This window comes from Vigna umbellata, chromosome 3 (assembly GCF_029865625.1).
Source record: "Vigna umbellata cultivar VRB3 chromosome 3, Vumbellata_1.0, whole genome shotgun sequence".
NCBI classification, from domain to species: Eukaryota; Viridiplantae; Streptophyta; class Magnoliopsida; order Fabales; family Fabaceae; genus Vigna; species Vigna umbellata.
Window position 1 is genome coordinate 46,643,743 of NC_142167.1, and position 24,691 is coordinate 46,668,433.

At 36.5% G+C, this 24,691-nt stretch overlaps 2 protein-coding genes across 2 annotated transcripts; both read right to left on the reverse strand.

The window, feature by feature from the left end:
- Positions 1-9,334: 9,334 nt before the first annotated feature.
- Positions 9,335-18,294, reverse strand: LOC124847212 (putative disease resistance protein RGA4). Its single transcript, XM_088110041.1, is given in 3 exon segments — positions 9,335-10,539; positions 16,024-17,800; positions 17,802-18,294. Coding segments are annotated over 3 exon segments (3,369 nt in total). The 5' UTR covers positions 18,236-18,294; the 3' UTR covers positions 9,335-9,381.
- Positions 18,295-22,463: 4,169 nt separating this feature from the next.
- LOC148202720 (uncharacterized) lies at positions 22,464-24,474 on the reverse strand. Its single transcript, XM_088108719.1, has 2 exons — positions 24,261-24,474; positions 22,464-23,242 (listed from the first exon to the last, which is right to left on the reverse strand). The coding sequence occupies exons 1-2, from the start codon at positions 24,395-24,397 to the stop codon at positions 22,624-22,626; spliced, it is 756 nt and encodes a 251-aa protein (XP_087964845.1). The 5' UTR covers positions 24,398-24,474; the 3' UTR covers positions 22,464-22,623.
- Positions 24,475-24,691: the final 217 nt, after the last annotated feature.

Below are 24,691 nucleotides of genomic sequence, written 5' to 3' on the forward strand. Positions count from 1 at the left end.
ACTGGATTATAATCATAATTTAGTTTTGTTTCATAAATTTATTGAGAAGAGATTTTAAAATAATCTATTCCTTTCAGAGAAAATTTAAAATTTCATACTTTATGAAAGCCATCAAATATTTGTGAAGTGAATTGAACATTCATCCAACACATATGCTGCATCTGTGAGTTTCTGCAGCCAATCCTTCACAGCATGATTTGTCATTTGCTTTCTCTCGGCATCTCTGAGGACAGCACGGATTGCGGTGAGGTTGCTGGAAAGTTTGAGTCTGTTGATCAACCCCATCAAGTTGCAAGGTTGTATTCAACAAAAGATCCCAAATTTTGAAGCACAAATCCCAGCAAAGCTTCGGCCATTGGGAGGAACGAGCGCTAGATTGAGTGAAAGGTTGGTGATATGGAGAGGAGAGGCAACGAGTGAACAATAATTTGGTGTGAAAGAATTTTATATGTACTTTAACTAACTTATGCTGGGTGTTTGGAATATAACGAGCATAGTAATTATACAAGCAAAGTGCTTTTATTTTGAAGTTTATCTCAGTAGATTGAAAAATAAAAAAAAATGTCATTCGTATTGTGAAAAAAAAAAAGAATAAGTTGTCAACAGCTTGATGATGGAATCCCTTCTTCTTGCAGCTCAAGAATATGTTGTCATCCCCAAAGTATATTGAATTGATACCCCCAGAGATTATAACCCTTAAAATGATGCATCTTTAAGCTGGCATTGAGAAAAAAAATGTAGCTTCATAACAGTTAAAAATAAGGTGTGTATTTAAATAAATTGTTCTCAAAAAGTGAAAGTTATCAATAGTTAAAAAGACTTCATAACATATATATTATTTTATCATACTTTTACAAATAGCTATAGTTATTTATTGCGAATGTTAAGTATAACATAAGGCATATAATAAAAAAAATTCAATTAAACTAACCCAAATTAATGTGATTAGTTCAAGTTTAAGTTTTGCCAATAAATTTCGAACTTATCTTACTCGTGAACACGCCTAAGAATGACTAATATTTGCGTAAGAGATTGTTAAGAAAAGATATATGACAGGTGATGACTATTCTAGCTAGTGATCAATAGCTCCTTTCGTGTTAGATTCTTACATCATGTAAAGCTTTGCATCTGTCTCTATTATCTAGCTTGTGAAAAAGAAAAAAAATATTCTTATTTAATACACTGAGGAGCTGCCATATTAGAGGACTGAAAAAGAAGCGAGTTCTTTGGATGCATAAATAAAATTACTATAATCATACTTAAAATCATATCCACTGGCATGTTGTAACATGTCCATTGCCAATTGGTAACCAACCGTATAACAGTAAAATATTACCAACTCAAGTAAACTAAATAATTATACCCATTATTCTCTATTTCCTAGTTCCAAAAGAATTTGAAGTAAAAATATAAAAAATAACTTACCATTGTTCTCTATTTTCTAACTAGATTGTATCCTTGAAAATCACTAAAGAAAATGAAAGAGTTTAGGTTTTGGAGAATAGAAACAAGCTTCTATCGTTGTAAATGATGAACAGGAAGTTCTTATATTTGTATTACCACACATTTGCTAGATAAACTCACACCCCTGTTCTATTTGTTTCAATTCGAACGTAACAATCTATTTCAACCTTAAACATAATTTATTATAACCTCCAACCATATTTTCTATTGTCGACCCCCTCCTCACTTGAATACAACTTTTATACTGCCGTAAATATAAAACTAACCCCTGTAAGGAATTACCAGATTTATTAAGCTTTAATTGCTTTTTGTAAGGACTGTGTAGAGGAGGAAAGGTGTATGCATGCAATTGGGCCGATTGGTTTTGACGGTAGTATACAAAAGTTTTAAAATTTCGTGTCACTTTCTGCATGTATTCCTTTTCTCCAAAAAATTAGTTTTCTTTTCTCTTTCTCTCTAAAAATTTATTCATCTCACTTCATCTGATCTACAATCAGATTGTGTCTATGTGATCTTGATGTAAAGGACTTCTTCTTTCACCGATCAAGTTTGTGTTTTGAACGGGTAAGTTTCGTTTCTTAAGTTTTTGTGAATTCTGGAAAAGTTTTGTCACATGCAAGATAGTTCTGCTGGTTGCATGTATACTTCAATCCTCTTTTCTTCTTTCTAACTTCATTTCTGGTCTGTTGGGTGGTCTTTTCTCACCAATCGGTGAAGTATAGGTGTTCATAGGATTTTTTGGTGAGAAAGCAATTTTTGAAAAAGTTAAACGTTTTGTTCGGTCAAAAAGGTAAGGGAAACTAGTTAATTTAACTAATTTTTGAATGATGTATGAAAATAGTGTTTGCTGATTCTACATGTATGTATAATGGAATGATTATGTATTGTGTGATAATGGTTTGGATAATTAAGTATTATGATTGTGATGGATATGTTTCTGCATAATTATGAGTAAGTGGCCGAGTGGATTGGGAGGAATTAGGTTGGTGAATCTGGGTAATCTGGGTTTGGTATGAGTATGGTTGGTATGAAGAATCTGGGTAAGTTATAGGATACAAGACTGGAGTATCAAAAGTTAGGAAGAATGAGTAGATTTTAGGTAAACTTAATTTTTATCATAATTTGTAGTCATTCTACAAAATTACGTAGTTTTGTTGAGGGTTCTGTGTTGACCGCTCGGTATTTTCTTGTGTTCGGTTTTACACTAGTGTTCCGTAGTACACTAGCATTCAGTCTTACACTAGTGTTCCGTAGTACACTAGCGTTCGGTCTTACACTAGTGTTCCGTAGTACACTAGCGTTCGGTCTTACATTTGTGTTCCTTATTACACTAGTATTCAGTATTATTTAGAATTTGGTTTAAATATAGTTTTCAGTCTGGTCATAATGCTCGGTATTACTCTAGTAATAGGTCTAGTTCTAGTATTAGATATCATTCTAGTGTTCGGATAATTTAGTGATTAGTTATATTTGAGTATTTTAGTGTTCAAATAATTTTACTTTGAAGGAATCCTCAGCCAAAACCACTTGCAGCACAATGTGTTATCCAGAAATGCCCAAATCAGTCTTAGATAAGGGTAATTTTGCTTTAACACACACTTAAACCTACCATCCAAATTAAGTCATTTTATTTTTTTAAAATATTTCCACCAACTCACTTCACTTCACAGTGTCACGTAATCATCCAACAAAACATCTCACTCAGATGTGGTCATAGTGGCATCAACACCGTTATGTTTTTAATGTCGTCCATGAAAAGAACCAAATTGAACATTTTTAAACAAAATATGGAGCCTTACTGAACTTTTTCAAAAGGTAGGATCATTTTGAACCAAACCCCTAAAAATAAGGACCAAATGTATTAAACCTATTATTTAATTGTTTAGATTAGAGATTTCTTCAGGTAATTTCTAACGCGCAGGAAGGAGTTTTGGATGATCAAGTTGAAAAGCTCAAGGCCGGAAAATAAGAACAGAGCACCTACAAGAGAATTCCCAAACAAGATCAGAAACTCCGATTTTCAAGAACAGATTACAAACCCTAACCCCAAAACCCCCGATTTGCAAGAACAGATTGCAAACCCTAACCCCCAGTTCGTGAGACCAAAACACGAAGAATCAAGCACCACCAACGATAACCCAAACCCAAAACATGAGCATCAGAAATCCAAATTTCCTAATTCAAAACCCTAGCTCCGAAATTACAAGATCAAATCGCAAGCACAGAAACCCCGAAACGTAATGCACCACCACAAGCTCCGTCACCACGAAGACGCTGAGAAACGAAGGCCACCACGCCACAAGACGCAAGCCTCGATCTTCTCCTCCACAACCTCGCCGTCAAACAGGAACGCTCGCTGCGGAGACGTCGGAGGACAGACCCCTAACGTCATGGAGATAGAATCACGCCTGGGCCGAAAACGCCTCCCCTCCCTGCGTGAACCGAACCAAAACCGAGAACGGGAAGAGAAGGGAGCCTCCCTCCTTGCACCTCGAACTAGAATTGAGAGAAGGAGAGTTCCCTGCAACGTCGAATCAGAAACAGAGAAGAGGGGCAAGAAGAATATCTCCTTGAGCGTCGAAGAGCCCATCCGAACACCCAACGCAACGCCGTCATCCCCTTCATGAGTCCAGGTGTGGCGAGCTCGAACCAGGAAGAGAAGGAGGAAGGAAACCCTCACGAGAATCCTATACTGACCCAAAACAGAAGACTGAGGGGGAAAACGTTTCTGATCAGGGCTAATTGAGAGTGAATCAGCCTTTGGAAGAGTGAATCAACATTTGGAAGAGAAATAATTAGAAATCCCTAATCTTTGAATTTTAATAGGTTTGATTAAATTTAAGTTTCTGATAATTTAAATTCCCTCTCGCCGGCAATTTCAATGGTGCTTGCAGAATCCGAAGCCGACTTCGACCATGTGTTGGAGGATCACGAAGACTCTTAATCCTATTTTCAATTAAATTTGTGACATGTCATAAATTGTTCATAAAAGAAATTCCACGTTAAAAAATTTTAGGTTTAATGTCTCGGTAGGTCCCTATTTTCGGCGTGAATCTCAAATAGGTCCTTTTTCTTTTTGGCGTCTCAATTGGGTCCCCATTTTTGTAAAATTGTAACAATTAAAGGCCTACGTCAAATTGGACAAACGGCCGTTTAATTGTTTATCACGTGGCATGGTCAGCTTTAGAGAAAGGGCACAGTGGTAATTCCCACTTCATCTTCCCCTCTTCTTCTCACACACAACCGGAGTTCTGAAGTAGAGAAGATGAACCCGAACATGTTTCGCTTGAGGAAGCCATGGGTCCTGCGCCTAACAGTGCGCCATTTGTGATTGTTGGGTTCTTCTTTGCAGGTATGGTTTTTATGCAGGTTCGATTGTAGAGCGGGAAGGTGCGGTGGCGTGTGATGGCTGCCATGGAGGTTGGGCAACGGCGAGGAAGCTCGCGAGGTGAGGGAGGTTAGTGGTGGTCGCGGCATGGTTGGTGAAGATCGCGAGGTGATGATCCGAGATGAAGGTGCGATTGGGTTCTGAGAATGGAGAAGATGAAGATGGTTGTGCCAAGCTTTCGTCAATGGAGGAGAGGCGCGATGAAGGTTGCGGTGGCTGGTGCGTGTTCGATGATTTGCGTGTGAGAAGAGTGGTGTCGCGACGGCTGGCGTGGTTGATGGTGGTGGAGAAGAGGACTGTGACTTTGTGCGACGGCGGCGAGATGTTGGTGATGCGAAGACGAACTCGCAGATGGCGGTCGTGGTGGCTTCGAACCCTTGCGCGAAGGAGAAGGAAGGTGGCGGCGGTCTTGGTTGAGGCACCGTGGTGGTCCGTTGATGCGCCGGCGAGAAAGGAAGGAGATGATATTCTGGCCGTGGTGACGACTTGCGGCATTGGCGGGAGCGGCGGAAGCGGAACGGCAGTGGCGGCTAGGGTTAGGGTTTCAGTGGGTGGAAGATGATAGGGCTGACGTGGCAAGGTTGAAGAGAAGGTGTTTGATACAAAGTCAGTGTGAGATGGGAATCATGTCACGTGTGATTACTGAAAACACTGTTCATGCCACGTAACAAACAATTAAACGGCCGTTTGTTTAATTTGACGGCAGACCCCTAATTGTTACAATTTTACAAAAATGGGGACCCAATTGAGACGCCGAAAAGAAAAGGAACCTATTTGAGATTCACGCCGAAAATAGGGACCTACCGAGACATTAAACCTAAATTTTAACGGCGTATGAAACAACTTAACAAATAGTAAAATTTTACAAATATTATCATCTAATTAAAATAATTACAAATACGAAAACTTAACTAAGATTATCGTACAAATACAAATATAAGGACCATTAAAAAAAACTTAAATATGAGCAGTATTACATTTTATAATTCTTCAAATTTAAATTTAATTATGTAATTATATGTTTACATGATGAAATTTCTTAATTTTCTTAAGTTGGACTTTCTCTTCCAATCTAATATACACAAATGGGCTCTTATTATTTCTAAATTGAAAATAAAAACGAACACACTTTGTTTTACATATAATTTTTCTTACGTGGTTGCAATCCAAATCATTTTGTTGTTCTTTTAAAGTTTTTGATCCATTTGAAATTATTTTAATTGGAGTTCTAATTGATGTAGTAAAATTAAAATCATCCTTAAGTGAGATGATTCTAAATTATATATCAAAGACACACACATATATAAAAGTTGTTAAATTTATTTAAGTGTATGAAACTTATTTGTTTTTATGCATTCAGATAAAATATTAATTAATTATTCTTAAAACATGTCAAATTGATAAACATTATTTCACTTAAATCTAAATTTTGATTCTTTATATAGGTAATTCAATTATAAAATATTATTTAAAATAATTATATAAAATATATTTTATTAAAAAATATATACACTACTTACAACTTATATAAGATATTAGAAAATTACAATAATTAAGAAATATATATTCAAGGTATTTAAGATTTATTAATTATTTAAGAGATTTTTTTTATTTAAAAGGTATTTAAGATTTATTAATTATTTAAGAGAATTATTTTATCTAAATGATATATAAAATAGTTATTAAAATATAAACAAATTATATATGACGGTTATTTCTTGAAAAAATAATGAAAAATATGTAAGATTTATTATGTGTGATTTTCATTATATAAAAAAGATTTAAAGAAATTTTCTAAGAAATAGAAATGTATTAGAAGATATATTTAATATTTTACAATCAGGATTATCTAAAATCTTTTAAGTAAGGTTTGTCAAAAATAACTTAACTATACTAAATTATTGTTAACTGTATTATATCATACTTAAAAAAATAATTTATTTTTATTGAAAGCTAATTATTTTACCTTTAAGTTAAGTTTAAAAAAACTAAACCTTTTATATTTTTAATACAGATTCTTCAGTCTTTTTCTCGTAATTCCTAATTTTTAGTTTTTCCAGCTCCAACGAAAATCTTACCGATAATAAGTTTGTGTTGATTATTTGAACAGGCTAAACAATGAGGTATACTTTAGAAGGTGTCATGTAACACCAATTTATTAAACTACACTATAAGTAAATTAAAAAATAGTTTACATTATAAGTGAACTACTTCAGTTCGTCTGAACTATTTTAGTTGTTTATAGTTAAGTATAAATTTTTATATTACACTACACTTTGTCCATCTCTAAGAATTACCCATTGCATATATAAGAGATTGTTAAGAAAAGATATATGGCAGGTGATGAGTATTCTAACTTGTGATCAATAGCTCCTTTCATGTTAAATTCTTACATCGTGTAAAGCTTTGCATCTGTCTCTAATATATCTAGCTTGTGAACAAAAAATATACTTATTTAATATATGGCAGGTATGTTGAATTTTGGGTACTTGGCAAAAAAAATAATGACTTGTTTCCAAGCACAACAAAGTTTATTCCTTTTGCAAAATGGTTCAAATCTGTCAATAAATTTGTGGTTCAACTAAATTTATTTTATTAACCACATGTAATTCCTATTGTGTGTATTTCCATTGTTGAATAATTGTTTTTTGCCAGTCTTGTTCAATGCTAATGTTCTTTTCTTACTTTGACATAAATTTTAAAATTTTAAGAAATACATTTGTGGCCACAAGAACCATAGCATCTTTACATGATTTTAAAAATACAACTACCACCGAAACCATTTATCAAACTGCAAATATCTTCTGCTACTCATAGCACTGTGAATATACAAAACTAACTAACTAACCATTTCTTATTGATGTGTTCTGTTTCTCAAATGATATCTTGTAGCCTAGTAGATTCATCCTTGTAGAATTGCAAACACAAACAATTGAATCCAAACTCAAGCCTACACACCTCTTTTGAATCAAATTCATGAGTTTCCACAGATTTTCAAAACAGTATTTTCAAAACCAATTTATATACATGTCAAATAAACAATTCAAAATGAGACTGCATACATGTTAATTAAACGACCACATATGTCTCTACCACTTGCACTTTCAAAAACAATTCAGTAAACAATATTTGATTTTAAACAAACTCAAAAAACAAATTTTATACCAATTTGAGGCACATATATACAATGCTATGTGCCTCGTTGGCCTATTTCAAATTTGTGTTTCAGCAAAATCATCCAAATATATCTGATATCACAGAATCCTACAAAACGAGACCTAGATTTTACCCAATACCTATTGTCCGAAGTCAGTATCTGGCTTTACACATGTATAAGTGACCATTTTAATGAATCTAGATTAGACAGTAATATTATCTTAAAAAATAGTTTAAGTCTAACTTAACTTCACAGCACATTTTGACCCTGAATACCAGATTGGCCCAGTAATGTGCTAAAGGCATCATAATCTTATTTGAGCATATGTAAAGTATAAGTTGCAGCATAATAGCAGAGGAACTTTCGACACAATATTCTGCATTTTTGTACCACTTACACTTTCAAAAGCAATTCAGTAAACAGTATTTTTAAACAAATTCAAGATCTAAATTTTGTAACAACTTGAGGCACATACAATCCTATATTTACTACAGATCAAAATTTGAAATCACTTTGGAAAGTAGCATCATTGATTACATAGAGAATTGATCTTATTAAAATCATTGCTAAGCTTATTCATAGCATCACGCAAGCAATCCAGCAACAGAAGGATTTTAGTAAAATCTTGAGGTGAAGAATAAAAAGATAGCTTAAAGAAAGAATACAATAGATTTTATATATGACATTATATCACTTAGAAATTGAACATAAAAACTTATTTTCTTTTACTATTTTATTTGGACATGACAATAAATTGGATCAGATATGGATAAAGTCTAGCCATTATCCAACCTGCATCAGAAAATTCAACCTTATCTATTCATTATTCACCGTACATATATTTAGAAAATATATTGATACTCGTAAATATTTTAAAATAAAATAATTTATAGATTTTTTAAAATAAATTTAAATATATTATAAGTAATTAATTTAAATTATAATGCAAATTAAATTAAATATAAAATAAATTTTAATTTTATTTAAATTTAATCTAATAAAATATAAATTGAATTTTAATTTATTTTTTTACAAATAATGCGTACCGACAAATACACATAGTAAATATTTCGACTTGTTTATAAATATATATTAAAATTATCTGTCATTGTTAATTATGAATACCTGTTCGAAATATCCATAGCGGATTTTATATTAGGATACCAATGGTTCCATATATTTTTGTCATCCTCGTCAGTGACTAAGCTCAATCCTATACGAAATCAGAACTTGGTAGGTACGTGCCAAACATCAACCATAAATCTGGGGAATACTCAAACTTTGTTTATATTTAATATATATATATATATATATATATATATATATATATATATATATATATATATAACGCGAAAAAGGCTACACAAAATTTTCAAAGACAGAGTGACACATTACGGGGAGAAGTAAACAAAATACTCTTGAATTTACCACAAAACGTCGGTTCCCTCCTGAAATGTAGTTCTAATTTTGGAATATGCTTTATGTATTGCCAATCCTCTCCTGTTTCCCTCTTGCACCGCTTTTTCAGATGAGGACATCCGTCTATCCTTAAATGAGACAAGTTGGTGAGACGTTGAATGCTACTCGGCACTGACCTCAACTCCCAACAGCAATAAATTCTTAATGATTCAAGAGTAGTCATGTCTCCTAGCCAGCCCGGCAATGAAGTAGACGTGCATTGGTATATATATAAAACTCGTAGGGAGGGGACACGTCGTAAGCCATCTGGTAATGTGCAGCAATAACTGATTGAAACCTCCCGCAGGGCAGTTAGTTGACTCATATTGCTTGGTAGAGCCACCAGCTCTGGACACTTACGGATCCCCAAATTCTCAAGACAAGCCAAATGTCGCACACCTTCAGACAAGGATTTTAATTTCTTACAGTCACAAATGTCCAAAGTTCGAAGAGATGTTAGACCTTCCAGCACGTGTTCTGGAAAATACTCTACATCATACCATTCTGCAATGTATAGTTCCTGTAGTGCACCCAACCTCCTGAATTCGTCGGGTAATACCACCACTCCTTTAATCCTTTCAATGCTCAAGGTCTTTAGACAAGCCATATTCCCCACAACTTCCATCAAGGAAGCCGCTTCGCCAATCCTTGCAACACTAAGTCCCTCAACACAAGGAAGACGTGGGACTTTAAAGTTCAAGACACCTACAATTGTTAATTGGGAAAGACGAGGGACCATCTCTACTCCTTCATCCCTCAACAACCTCTCCAAATTTCGTAAATTATAAACTCTCAGTTCCTCCAACGATGGAAATGCCTTCTCCTCCACGCCGTCATACGTCTCACCATCTATCCACTTCACATTTTTTATTCCACTCACCTCTAGCCTTTTCAAGTGTGGTAGTTTACCAAGTGGTGGAAGCTCCTCACAGTTGTCACAGTCGGAGAGCTTAACTTTCACCAAGTCTCTCAAAACTAGAGAACTTCTCATCCAACTGGGTAGCTGTCTTCCTTTATATCCATTCATCTCAAAACTCTTGAGAGTTGAGGGAGGTTCTAGGGCTTCCAATCACTAGTGCAGAAACGGCTTTTCACGTCACCCAATAGACGTCCGTCCCACGAATCCCCAACGTATATATGTGACCGGTGGCATAATAGTAAATAAGTGGACCTCTAGACGTCCGTCCGTGGTCGAGACGGACGTTTATAACATTATAGACGTCCGTCACACGCGGACGGACGTTTTAAAGGCTGCCGTTGTCAATCCTTGAACGTCCGTCCTGGGTCGAGCTGGACGTTTATAGTATTATAGACGTCCATCACACTTGGACGGACGTTTTATAGGCGTACGTTTTCAATGGCTGAACGTCCGTCCTGAGGTGAGCGGACGTCCGTGCGCGTGGCGAGTACGTTGATTAACCTCCAACGTCCGTCCTGTGAGAGCGCGAACGTCCGTCCTCAGAACGGACGTTCAGAGGACTGACAGAGTCAATCTCTGAACGTCCGTCGTGGGTGAGCGGACGTCCGTGCGCGTGGCGAGTATGTTCATTAACAAAGAACGTCCGTCCTGTGAGTGCGCGAACGTCCGTCCTCAGAACGGACGTTCAGAGGACTGACAGAGTCAATCTCTGAACGTCCGTCCTGTGAGAGCGCGAACGTCCGTCCTCAGAACGGACGTTCAGACGACTGACAGAGTCAATCTCTGAACGTCCGTCCTGGGTGAGCGGACGTCCGTGCGCTTGACGAGTATGTTCATTAACAAAGAACGTCCGTCCTGTGAGTGCGCGAACGTCCGTCCTCAGAACGGACGTTCAGAGGACTGACAGACATGCTTTTTGAACGTCCGTCCCTGGTCGAGACGGACGTTTATAGTGTTATGAACGTCCGTCCTAGGTGACGGACGTTTAAAAGCTCAACAGTGAAAATCATGTGCACTTGTGAACGTCCGTTCCTGGCCGAGACGGACGTTCATAAGGTTAATAGGCTGTTCTGTGATGTGTAGCTTTTTGAACGTCCGTCCCTGGCTGAGACGGACGTTGATAATGATATGAATTTAAAGTACAACTGAACGTTTATAAGCTGAACGTTTCAAATACCATGGCAGCGATTATAGACGTCCGTCCCCGCATCACGGACGTTTAAAGTACTAACAGGTTGTTGGGTATTTAATTGTCTTCAGTCCTTACACGTCCATTCTGGGAGGTCACGGACGTCTATAATATTATAGACGTCCGTGCCCTCCCAGGACGGACGTTTATGTACTGACAGGGGTGGTTGGGTATTTAATTCTCTGCAGGTTTAGGGTTTAGGCTTTACACGTCCAGTCTGGGAGGGCATGGACGTCTATAATCTTATAGACGTCCGTGCCCTCCCTGGACGGACGTTTATGTACTGACAGGGGTGTTGGGTATTTAATTCTCTGCAGGTTTAGGTTTAGGGTTTACACGTCCAGTCTGGGGGCACGGACGTCTATTTCAGTACAATAGACGTCGGTGACCCAGGACGGACGTTTAAAGCACCCGCGAATATGATTTTTAAATCGTCAAAGACGTCATATTAGTGACGAAACGGACGTCTATACTATTATAAACGTCCGTCCCCCAGAGTGTCGGACGTCTAAGATTATAAAACCTTTGCTCCCGCGAACGTGACCAGTTACCTTGCTCCGCAAACGCGCAACCACTATTCATCGTCTTCCTCCGCAGAACGCTGCTGCGCCATTGATTTGCAGGTGCGTTTTCTCACTTTTGGACCGTTTAAAATTACATTTAATCCGATTACATTGCTCTGTGATGAAATGTCTTTGATTTGAACCGATTAAAAATTGTTTTGGGTCCGTTTTTTTGCAGACTGTTGCGTGTTCTTGGACGGCTTCCTTGACCTCTTTTTCGACTGCGAGTTAGGCCGTTTAGTCCTCCACTTCCCTCCTTCTCATTTGGAATCAACTTTTCAGGTTAGCTTGTTGGTTGAAAATTTTGTGTATGCATGTATGTGGATTTTGTGTATGGACGTTTTTGACTTATGTTATTGTGTTAAACGATTAATGCGAAATGTGTATTAGTGTATAGACGTTTTTGACTGTTAAATTTTGTGTATGCATGTATGTGTTATTGTGTAAAATGTGTATTAGTTATTGCCATACATTGAGTGACACTTAGTTCCCGTTTGAAATTTAAGACAAACGATTAATCTTTTAATCGTTTGTGTTAAATTTTGAATTGTCCGATTGGACAGTTTGAAAAAATTAATTTTCATAATTTGCAATACCATGTCAATTGGAGTTTAAGGATAAGATTGATGAAATTTCGGTTCAGTACTTGTGTTGTTCTCCGGATGCATATTTGATTGTGGTCATCGTTGACTACTCTCATTTCGTGTATTTTGGAGACCAATGCGAAATGCTGCCGAAATTGTATCAATTTTATGACGTACACTTCAATGCATGTGGCTGAGCAAATTATGAAAATTAATTTTTTTGAATGGGTAGGGCCTAACCTTGTGAGAGTTAAAACACTTGAACTAATGATTTTACGAACATAGTATGGATCGAAGATGGATGAACGAACGTCGCATGAGTGAAGAATATGACAAGGGTGTTTCGCAGTTCTTGCAATACGTTCAACAAAATGCTAAGTCTGTCAACGGGACATATTTTTGTCCTTGTGTGCGTTGTCTTAATCAAATACGCCAAGACTTAGGCAATGTGCGTGACCATCTATTCATGTACGGCATAATGAGGACTTATACCGTTTGGACTTGGCATGGAGAAGTACTTGAGCAGCCTACCACGTCACGAGGAACAAATTATGTGGAAGAATGGATGAGTGACCATTTAGAGGACATGATACGTGATGTCGGTGAAGATAATTTTGGAAGGGCTAATTTGTATGATACTCTTATTAATGATTCAGAGCAACCGTTGTTCCCAGGATGCTCAAACTTTACACGCTTGTCTTCAACTTTAAAGTTGTTTAGTTTAAAAGCAAGGAATGGATGGACCGATAAAAGTTTCACCGAGTTGTTGGAGTTGTTGAAGGAGATGCTTCCAGAAAATAATACTCTACCTATTCGTAATTACGAGGCCAAAAAATTTTTATGTCCAATGGGTCTTGAATATCAAAAGATACATGCTTGTCCTAATGATTGTGTTTTGTACACAAAGGAGTTTGCTTCGTTAAACTATTGTCCAACATGTGGTTTATCCCGTTTTAAAAAGAAATCTGACAGAGTCACTGGTGATGAAGGTAATGATGGTGCACCTGCTAAGGTGATGTGGTATTTGCCTATAATACCTAGGTTCAAACGTAGGTTCTCTGTTAAAGAAGATGCAAAGAACCTTAAATGGCACTCTGACGAAAGAAAGTGCGATAATCTTCTTCGACACCCTGCTGTGGCTGTCGGACGAGTGCTTGAGGGAGGGGAGACCATTCATGGTGTTGCCATATTACCCCAGCACGTGCGTGTGACCATTGACGAGGTTCGGGATCCCCAGGCTCAGGTGCCTGTACCCACTCCAGAAATTAACTTTGTGGGGGAGGCCATAGGAACATTTATTGCCTGGCCTAGAGCATTGATCATGTCCCACATCGCGACTCCACAGGTATAATGTCTTTTTCCTTAGTATTTCTATGTTAATTGTCTTCATATAATTGTTTATAAAGCTTTGTCGTAAATTCTTATCTTCAGTTCACACGTGCTCAGAAGCAGCCAATTCATGATACAGTCATACATGAAGATGATGACATGGCTGAAGCAGAGGATGATCCTATATCAAAGTTAGTGACAAAATTACCCAGATTGAAGAAAGCAGCATTAGAACTATACTGGGAGTTGAGGGTATTTGGTCTTCCCCCACATGTGCCAGTTTATATCACATTTTCTGATGCATTGGAGGTGATTGAGGGAGACAGGATGTTGAATATTTCCATCATTCAGCTGTGGTGCATGTAAGTTAGTCAATTTGGTCTTTGATATTACTTTTATTTACATTCTTATATAGTTTCTAACGACTTAACTTTGTTGTTTTAGGTACATGGACACAATCGTTGTAGACCAAGGTCGGTCTTCCATGTACGGATTTGTTGAACCTCAGACCATTCAACCGTCTGGTAACACACTTCAAAACAGACAACATTATTTGCAAACATGGATGGATGAGTCCAAAAGAGACGTATACCTTGTGCCATACATTGACGGGTACGTGTTTTTATATGTGGTCAATTTATTATTATAGTTTCCTTAATTAGTTGAATAACTATTTGTCCTTCGTGATAGGTCTCACTGGCAGCTGATGGTTATCATTCCCAAACAATGTAAAATTATATGGTTTTGTTCGTTGCACAGGAAGATGAAAAATGACTTGAGAACCATGCTTCAAGGGTAAGTGTTTCTCCAAAAAATGACTTCAATTTGATGTTAACCTTCAACTTTTATGATAAAATAGTCATATTAATTATACTTTGTGTTTTCAATCTGTACAGAGTTATTGGTAAATCTCGTGGTCAATTGGTTCAAATTTTGTATCCAAAGGTTGTAAGTCATTTATAGTTTCTAATTCATTTATGTTATTGAATGATCTAAATTTTTAACTATTTAGTTTGTTATTTTAGTGTAACCAGCAAGTAGATTCATGGGAATGTGGCTTCTATGTGATGTGTTGGATTAAGACCATCATTCGAGCTGTCATTACAGATGACTGGAATGAGGTAATGATGTATACCTTCAATACATTACAAATCAAAATCATCTTCAACTATATATATGAAATAATAATGAATCTTTCTTGAATTTTGCAGCGCTTCAAGACTACATCGCCTATTACAGAGGACACAATTAACCACATAAGGCAGGAGTGGACCGCTTATCTTCTACAAAGATGGAGTTAGGAATAGTTATATTTCTTCTTGATTGAACATTGTTTGGTTTTAGTTGTAATTTTATGTTAATAGTTTGGTAGTGTATTGAACATTAAGTAGAATTCTGTTTATATAAAACGCATATTTATGTTATTGGAGAATTGTTCTGGGACATTTTGCTGTTTTTCAGGTGTGGTTGTATTGAAAAAACAAACTAATTTTTAAAAAAAAATCGCACACTAGACGTCCGTTAGTGTACAGTCGGACGTCTATAGACGTCCGTCTGTGCACATACGGACGTCCCACCCCAGCCATACACCAAAAAAAAACTCAGCACGGAAGACGTCCGTCCTCAGACAGCAGCGGACGTTTATATGGACGTCCGTCCTCAGACAGCGGACGTTTATATAAACGTCCGTCCTGAGGCAGCGGACGTTTATAATAAACGTCCGTCCTGAGTCAGCGGACGTTTATAATAAACGTCCGTCCTGAGGCAGCGGACGTTTATAATAAACGTCCGTCCTGAGGCAGCGGACGTTTATTATAAACGTCCGTCCTGAGGCAGCGGACGTTTATTATAAACGTCCGTCGTGCCAGGTCGGACGTCTGAGGGACGTCTACCGCATAGACGTCCGGTGTACGCCGGACGTCAAAAGGCCAAAATATCGGACGTAAAAAGCCGTTTCTGCACTAGTGAATACTCTCTCCACACTTACATCACTACCTTTTGGATTAGCATTACCATCCCATGACAACTGCAGGATATGCAAGTCCTTCTTACCAATCAAATTTGCTTGTTTAGCATCCCATTCATTCGGAACGTTCTCAAGGCCTCTTATTCTTAGCTTGCCTCCCAGATTTAAGCCATGCAACTCTGCTAAGCCACACCCTGGCTTTGAACCCACCACGAAAATGCTTAGTGTTCTTAGATGCCTTAACTTGCTAATTTTGGGAAGCGTCTCTACTCCTGACACACAATCATCCATCACAATATGTCTTAGATCTTGTAATTGTGTCATGTCTTTGGGCAGTCCAAGAAGACGACTGCAATTTTGCAATTTCAAAATTTGCAATTTCGGTATTTGACAAATTAAGTTATTTAAGTTTGCTTTATAATGACAATTCAAACTCAAATATCTCAAATGTGTTAAATCGTTGAGTGGGGACAACAAAGAAGATCTTGTGCATAATGCTCGGAGAGAATGGTTTGATGGCACCGGGGCAACATTACCAAGAACAAAAGAAGTCCGCAAATCAAGAAAAGTTCGCAGGGATTCAACTTTCTTGAAAGCATGCTTAAATCCTCGAAAAGAAACATTAGAAGATAACAAGGTTGAATAGTGAACTCTACTTGACAACGGAGTCAACTTTCCTTCCACAAAAGCCGCACATTCTTCACCCATAATAGACCGAGCAAGATCATGAAATAGATCATGCATCTTGAAACGTTTGACCATACCAAACTCATCACACTTTGCTTCCTGAAAAAATGATCTACTGTATAATTTATTCCACACTTTATTTCCAACATCCTCCACTTCTATGTTTCTTTCACTTTCAATAAACCCATTAGCCATCCAGAGATGAATCAATTCTTCCTTGTTTATTTGAAAATCTTTGGGGAAAATTGCACAAAAAGAAAAGCATCTTCGCAATGACAAGTCCAAATTAAAATAGCTTAATTTCAAAGCACGCATGATAGAATTTTCCTCACCTGTCGCAGAACTACTTTCCTCCCGTATATCCCAAATCTCACTTTCCCTTACATTCTGCCATTGTTTTACGTCACTTTCATCACGTAATAGGCTTCCCAATGTTTTTATTGCAAGCGGCGAACCCACGCATTTTGTCACTATCTCTTTGCCAATTGACACGAGTTCTTCCGTTTCTTCTCTGTTTGGTCCAAACGCATGGTGTTTGAACAATGACCAACTATCATCTCCTGACAATTCTTTCAAATGGTAAGCAGGATGCGTCTGCATGATGGAAGCAACTTCCTCGAGTCGAGTAGTGACCAAAATGGTAGCTCCTTTTGCTGCGTTTTCGCATTGCAACTTTCCCTTCAACTCCTTCCATTTTTCTTGGTCTTGATTCCACACATCATCAAGAACAAGTAAATACCTCATCCCACACAACACTTCTGCAACCTTTTTCCGCATTGCTTCTAAACTATCGAGATTGGGATTTTGTCCGGTGATGCATTCTGTGATGGATTGTAGTATCGTCTTGATGTTGAAATCATCAGAAACACAAACCCAAATTGTCAAGTCAAAATGTTTGCATACCCTGTGATCATTGAAAACCTGCTTGGCTAATGTTGTTTTTCCAAGTCCACCCATACCAACTATGGGAAAGATAGAGAGCTCTTCACTGTTACTAGCGTCTTCCAGAAGAAACTTCACAATTTGCTCTCGATCCTGGTCTCTGCCATAAACTACAGGTTCTGTAATGTCAGAGCTAGTTTGGCGCCAATCATCACCCACTCTTTGCACCACTCTCTGTGACACCAGGTTCTAAATTAAACCTGCTCTTTTCTTCCTGAATGTCATGAAATCTTTGGGTGATATCTTTCATCCTATTGGCAATATTGAAACGAAAGAGAATGTCATTAGGATGGAGACGGGATAGGCATGAAGTATGTCCATCATCAGAGTGCATCTTTGTGAAGTGAATTGAACATTCATCTAAGATATCATCCAACACATATGCTGCATCTGTGAGTTTCTGCAGCCAATCCTTCACAGCATTATTTTTTATTTGCTTTCTCTCAGCATCTCTGAGGACAGCACGGATTGCGGTGAGGTTGGTGGAGAGTTTTTGAGTCTGTTGATCAACACCCCAATAAGGTGCAAATTGGTCTTTAACCAAAGATCCCAAATTGTCAAGCACAATCCCCAGCAAAGCTTCGGCCATTGGGAGGAACGAGCGATAGATTGAGGAAAGGTGGGGAAATGGAGAGGAGAGGCAACGAGTGAATAATAATTTGGTTTGAAAGAACTTGATATGTACTTTAACTAACTTATTCTGGATGTTTGGAATATAACGAGCATAGTAATTATACAAGCAAAGTGCTTTTATTTTGAAGTTTATCTCAGTAGATTGAAAAATAAAAAAATGTCATTCGTATTGTGAAAAAAAAGAATAAAGTTGTCAACAGCTTGATGATGGAATCCCTTCTTCTTGCAGCTCAAGAATAAGTTGTCATCCGCAAAGTATATTGAATTCATGAAGGAAAGCCATAACCGATTAGCAGAGTTAAAAAGATCCCAAATCAATCTTCCAAGCAATGCAACATTCTATCCCTTTTCTTACTTCCACTCCAGATTATACCCCTTAGAGATTATACCCCTTAAAATTATGCTTCTTTAAGCTGGCAATGAGAACAAAAATGTAGCTTCATAGCAGTTCAAAATAAAGTGTGTATTCAAATAAATTGTTGTCAAAAAGTGAAAGTTATCTATAGTTAAAAAGACTTCATAACATATATATTCTTTTATCACACTTTACAAATAACTATAGTTATTTATTGCGAATGTTAAGCATAACATAAGGCATATAATAAAAAATTTCAGTTAAACTAACTCAAAATTAATATGCTTAGTCCAAGTTTAAGTTTTGCCAATAAATTTCAAACTTATCTTACTCGTGAACACACCTAAGAATGACTAATATTTGCGTAAGAGATTGTTAAGAAAAGATATATGACAGGTGAGGACTATTCTAGCTTGTGATCAATAGCTCCTTTCGTGTTAGATTCTTACATCATAAAGCTTTGCATCTGTCTCTATTATCTAGCTTGTGAAAAAGAAAAAAACTATTCTTATTTAATACACTTAGGAGCTAGCCAAATTAGAGGACTGAAAAAGAAGCGAGTTCTTTGTATGCATAAATAAAATTACTATAATCATACTTAAAATCATATCCACTGGCATGTTGTAACATGTCCATTGCCAATTGGTAACCAACCGTATAACAGTAAAATATTACCAACTCAAGTAAACTAAATAATTATACCCATTATTCTCTATTTCCTAGTTCCAAAATAATTTGAAGTAAAAATATAAAAAATAACTTACCATTGTTCTCTATTTTCTAACTAGATTGTATCCTTGAAAATCACTAAAGAAAATGAAAGAGTTTAGGTTTTGGAGAATTGAAACAAGCTTCTATCTTTGTAAATGATGAACAGCAAGTTCATATTTTTGTATTACCACACATTTGCTAGATAAACTCACACCCCTGTTCTATTTGTTTCAATTCGAACGTAACAAACTATTTCCACCTTAAACATAATTAATTTAGTATAACCTCCGACCATATTTTCTATTGTCGACCCCCTCCTCACTTAATACAACTTTTATACTGCCGTAAATATAAAACTAACCCCTGTAAGGAATTACAAGATTTATTAAGGTTTAATTGCTTTATGTAAGGACTGTGTAGAGGAGGAAAGGTGTATGCATGCAATTGGGCCGATTGGTTTTGACGGTAGTATACAAAAGTTTTAAAATTTTGTGCCACTTTCTGCATGCATTCCTTCTCTCCAAAAGTTCTGAGTTTCCTTTTTCTCCTTCTCTCTACAATTTCTCTCTAAAATTTCTTCATCTCACTTCATCTGATCTACAATCAGATTGTGTCTTGGTGTAAAGGACTTCTTCTTTCATCGATCAAGTGTGTTTTGAACGGGTAAGTTTCGTTTCTTAAGTTTTTGTGAATTCTGGAAAAGTTTTGTCACATGCAAGATAGTTCTGCTGGTTGCATGTATACTTCAATCCTCTTTTCTTCTTTCTAACTTCATTTCTGGTTTGTTGGGTGGTCTTTTCTTACCAATCGATGAAGTATAGGTGTTTATAGGATTTTTTGGTGAGAAAGCAATTTATGGAAAAGTTAAACGTTCTGTTCGGTCAAAAAGGTAAGGGAAGCTAGTTAATTTAACTAATTTGTAAATGTTGAATGATTATGTATTTTGTGATATTGGTTTCGATAATTAAGTGTTATGATTGTTATGAATATGTTTGTGCATAATTATGAGTAAGTGGCCGAGTGGATTAGGAGGAATTGGATTGGTGAATCTGGGTAATTTGGGTTTGGTATGAGTATGGTTGGTATGAAGAATCTGGGTAAGTTATAGGATACAAGACTGGAGTATCAAAAATTAGGAAGAATGAGTAGATTTTAGGTAAACTTAAGACCCTCAACAAAACTACATAATTAGGAAGAATGAGTAGATTTTAGGTAAACTTAAGTTTTATCATAATTTGTAGTCATTCTACAGAATTACGTAGTTTTGTTGAGGGTTATATTTTGACCACTCGGTATTTTCTTGTGTTCGGTTGTAACTGAGCTCTGTTTCTTTAGAGCTTCAGTTAATGATCGTTCGGTCTTACACTAGTGTTCCGTAGTACACTAGCATTCAGTCTTACACTAGTGTTCCGTAGTACACTAGCGTTCGGTCTTACACTAGTGTTCCGTAGTACACTAGCGTTCGGTCTTATTACGCTAGTATTCATCATTATTTAGAATTTGGTTTAAATATAGTTTTCAGTCTTGTCATAGTGCTCGGTACTACTCTAGTAATCGGTCTAGTTCTAGTATTAGATATCATTCTAGTGTTTGGATAATTTAGTGATTAGTTATATTTGAGTATTCTGCCTAAGTCCAAAGTGTCCGGTCTAAGGTGTATGTTTTGTTTTAAGAGTTCGATATTGTGTTAGTAATTGACTTTCTACTAGGATTCGATTATGTTGTACTTGATATCTTTTAGTGGTCGGTCCATATAAGTGTTCGATCACTTTTTTAGCCGTACTTATTATGTACCGTTCGGTCTTATTCTTTGGTAGTGAGAAATCGTTCAGTCTCCAAGTCGTCAGAATGTTTAGTTTGGTATGTGGGTTACACTATTGCTTTATAAATTTCTTTTAAGTTAATTATATAAACATGCTGGGTGTGATTAATGGTGTGGATGTATTTATTAAATATTGTGTTTTCAAATGGTATGAAAGAGGATTCCAAGGAGGAATTATCTAAATGATGGGTTACTAAGTTATTGGTAATGGTATGAATATGGGAAGCTCAGTCTTGACATTCATCCTGACATTCTAATGGTCACCATTTCTCAAGTAGAGAATGGTGAGGCATGTAGTGAGAATAGCAGGAGGCCCTAGCCTAGGGGTTTTACCTTGACCTAAGATGAGTGATAACGGGCTAACCTTGTGTGGTAGCTTAGGATGGACCAGCTGTTTCACCACAACGATTGCACGAACGGTCATAGCTACATATTCATATCAGTCCGGACTGTCTAAAGTAAAGTGGTCGGTTATTAATTGTTTATATGATTTATGCATGTGCTTGTGTGTTTTATTTGTTTATTGAGTGATATGTTAACGTGCATATTAAATTACACTAACTTACCCTACTTTTCTGTTTTGCTTATGTTGACGTTCGATTTATCCTTTGCAAGGATCATCCTATGGGTGTGAGTAGAAGAAGATGAGGTTTCGGTGAAACAAGCTCTGGAAGGAGAAGACCCACCAGTATAGTATAGACCGTTCAGTCTTGTACATAGTTTTGTAATAGATTAGGTTGTTGGTTGAAAGGTTTAATTTTATAGTTATTTTTATCACAATTGTACTTTTAAATACTTAAAGTCCTCGTAAATAGTTGATCTATCATATTATTATATGTGATTATTATGTAATATAGTTATACTATATTTTTTGGATATTACACTTTCTTTGTCTCTGGTTTGGCTACAATGTGTCAAGTTCATCCATCCTTTTAAACAAGTTTCAATTACGTCCAAACTTGGTTTAAAATATCAATTTCATTCAAACATTGGTAAAATTTGTTTCAATCAAGTCTCTTCCGTTAAATACGTAGAAACAACGTTAACTTTTTTAAAATGGACAAAGTTTTTAAATTGGAACAAAGAAAGCAATTAAACCATTTATTAATTAAAGCTTACGCAGGTCGTGTGTTAGATCGTTTCATACACATTATATGTTTCATTCACTAATTTGTTATACAAAAGCACATTTTGAACTAGTTTAGTAGAAGAGAGGCTAACTTCTACAGTTGCATATCAGTTTGACAGCCAAATTATCAGCTAAAAAGCGAAATGGCAAGTGAAAACTGAATAGGATAATCTAATCTATCAAGATAAAATTGTATTAATCCAGAATAAGTTCTTATCAATACTCTACAGATAGTCTGGTCCAGTAACCCAACAAACGGATTCCAAATCAGATACAATTAACTATATTACAATAACAAAATGTAAGCTCTAATGCGCCTATACCAACCTACATGTTCTCTTCTTCTTGGGTATCATCTGAACTTTGGAGATGGCTTAACTTAACTCTCGCCTTTTTTGGTTGTGACGACTCTACTCTTGCGTCGTCTTCATTACCCTTTCTCTTTTCTCTTACATTTTTTTCTTCATCAAGGGCAGCATTAGGAGGCTCGGCATTCAAATCACCTTCCGATTCCAATTCCAATTCAGATGTCTTGGGATCAAATTCTTCAGCTTTATCTTTATCTTTCTTTTCCAATTCTCCATTCTTTGCTGACTTCTCAAATTCCTCCAGAAAGGATCGGATTTCTCCATTGTTAGCAAGATCCAACGGGGTCTTTCCTGCCTTTGTGTGGGCAGCAAGGTTTGCTCCTTTCTTGGCCAAATACTTGACGAGCTCCAGATGGGAACCTTGAACAGCATAGTGTAATGAAGTCATGCCTTTGCGGGTAGATGCTTTGAGAGAGGCCCCAGCTGAAAGTAGAGCTCGAACAACTTCTAAATGTCCCTTCTGTGAAGCAAAGTGTATTGCAGCCATGTCATCCATAGCAGAAGCACCAGCATCAGCCTTGTGCTTGCAGAGATAAGTGACTACCTCTGCTTGCCCAGAAAATGCTGCTAAATGTAGACTATTGCCCAAAGTTGATAGTCAAAGAAACAAAGTCACAGGGCAACGCAAATAAGAATTCCAAAGAAGAACCTAGGTGTATAGTTGATTCCTATTTAAAATAAATAAATAAATCACACCAAGCTCATGTCTAACCACATACAATACCACTCCAAATGACTCACTCCTTTGAGTTAACCATAAAACTGAAGAAGAGGGTGAAAAAACATCTAATTATTTAGTTTTTGGTTCCAAGAATACATGTTTTGAAAACAATTAACCAAAGTTAGATGAAAATTTAGTATTTAATTAGCATGACGTTGCTTTAGAATATAATTTAAAGTGGGAAGTAAAGCGAGCAGACCACTAGTTACTACTTCACCCACATAAATTTTTGTTTCAATTCTGCCTATAATGCAATCTGAAGAAAGCAGATATGGATAGAAATAATGGTACCAACATAGGTTCAGATTAAACAAACAACGTCACCGTTTTCTTACATGAAAAATCCTGTACTCAGGAACGTGTAATAGCATCTTCAGCATCATGTTACTTATGACAGACAAAATTTTGTAGTGTCGTTCTCCAGTCACAATTGAAGTTTTCCACAGTAATTTATATAGTATAGGTTTGCATGAAAATTATCATAGGCTACTGAAGTGAATTTCTGATCAGACTACTAAAATGCCTTAAAAGCTGGACCTAAGTTTTGTTCAACAACAGGGGGTGATAATGATGTTCAAAATGGATGGTTAAACAGGAGAGCAAAATATGCAGTGCATATGAATGAAAAAAATGCTACAACAAATCATATCATTGAAACAACCAGCCAAAATGATTTTTTTATGCCAGCTACTGTGTTGTGTAGAGAAAACGAGAAGGAAAGAAAAGTATTCAGCATCAAATGAGAGTATTGTTATCTAGAACAGCAACAATACATTGTATAAAACTAATTATTAGGGTTCCTGTCGCGTTGCGCTCACTTTGCAATCGAATTAACTAACGAATTGAAAAACATAAGACGAGAATGAAGAGGATACGGTGTTCTGGAATGCTTATCTCTGGAATTAACGGCCAAAGGATTTGAAGCCAAAATTGACTGAACGGCGATGAGATCCCCAGACCTCGCCGCCGAATGAAGGTCGTCCGCCGTCTTCGATCTCCGTGGATTACCCATCTGCTCCTTTTTCGCCACCAAAAACCCTTGTTATGTCAATTCTGAATTTTTAACACTACTTACGCAACCCTTCTCTATTTTCTGTCTTTTCCTGGTGTCTTCAAAAATTTTAAAGTTTTCAATGAAATCCTTGTTATTAGATTTTTTTTTTTTAATTACGATTATTTTCTTGTTTAGGTATGATTTCTTGTAGTAGGTCATATAAATTATTTGGGCTCCATACAAAGTATTTGAAAAACAAGAGAAAAATAATAATATTATAATAGAAGGGAGTTGGGAAAATATTTTGATAGA

Excerpts from the sequence above, each read along its gene's own strand:
- LOC148202720 (XM_088108719.1), bottom strand. The coding sequence starts at position 24,397 with ATGGGTAATCCACGGAGATCGAAGACGGCGGACGACCTTCATTCGGCG. Across the intron at positions 23,243-24,260 it reads GATAAGCATTCCAGAACACC|TCTACATTTAGCAGCATTTT; the intron begins GTATCCTCTTCA and ends TTTGGGCAATAG.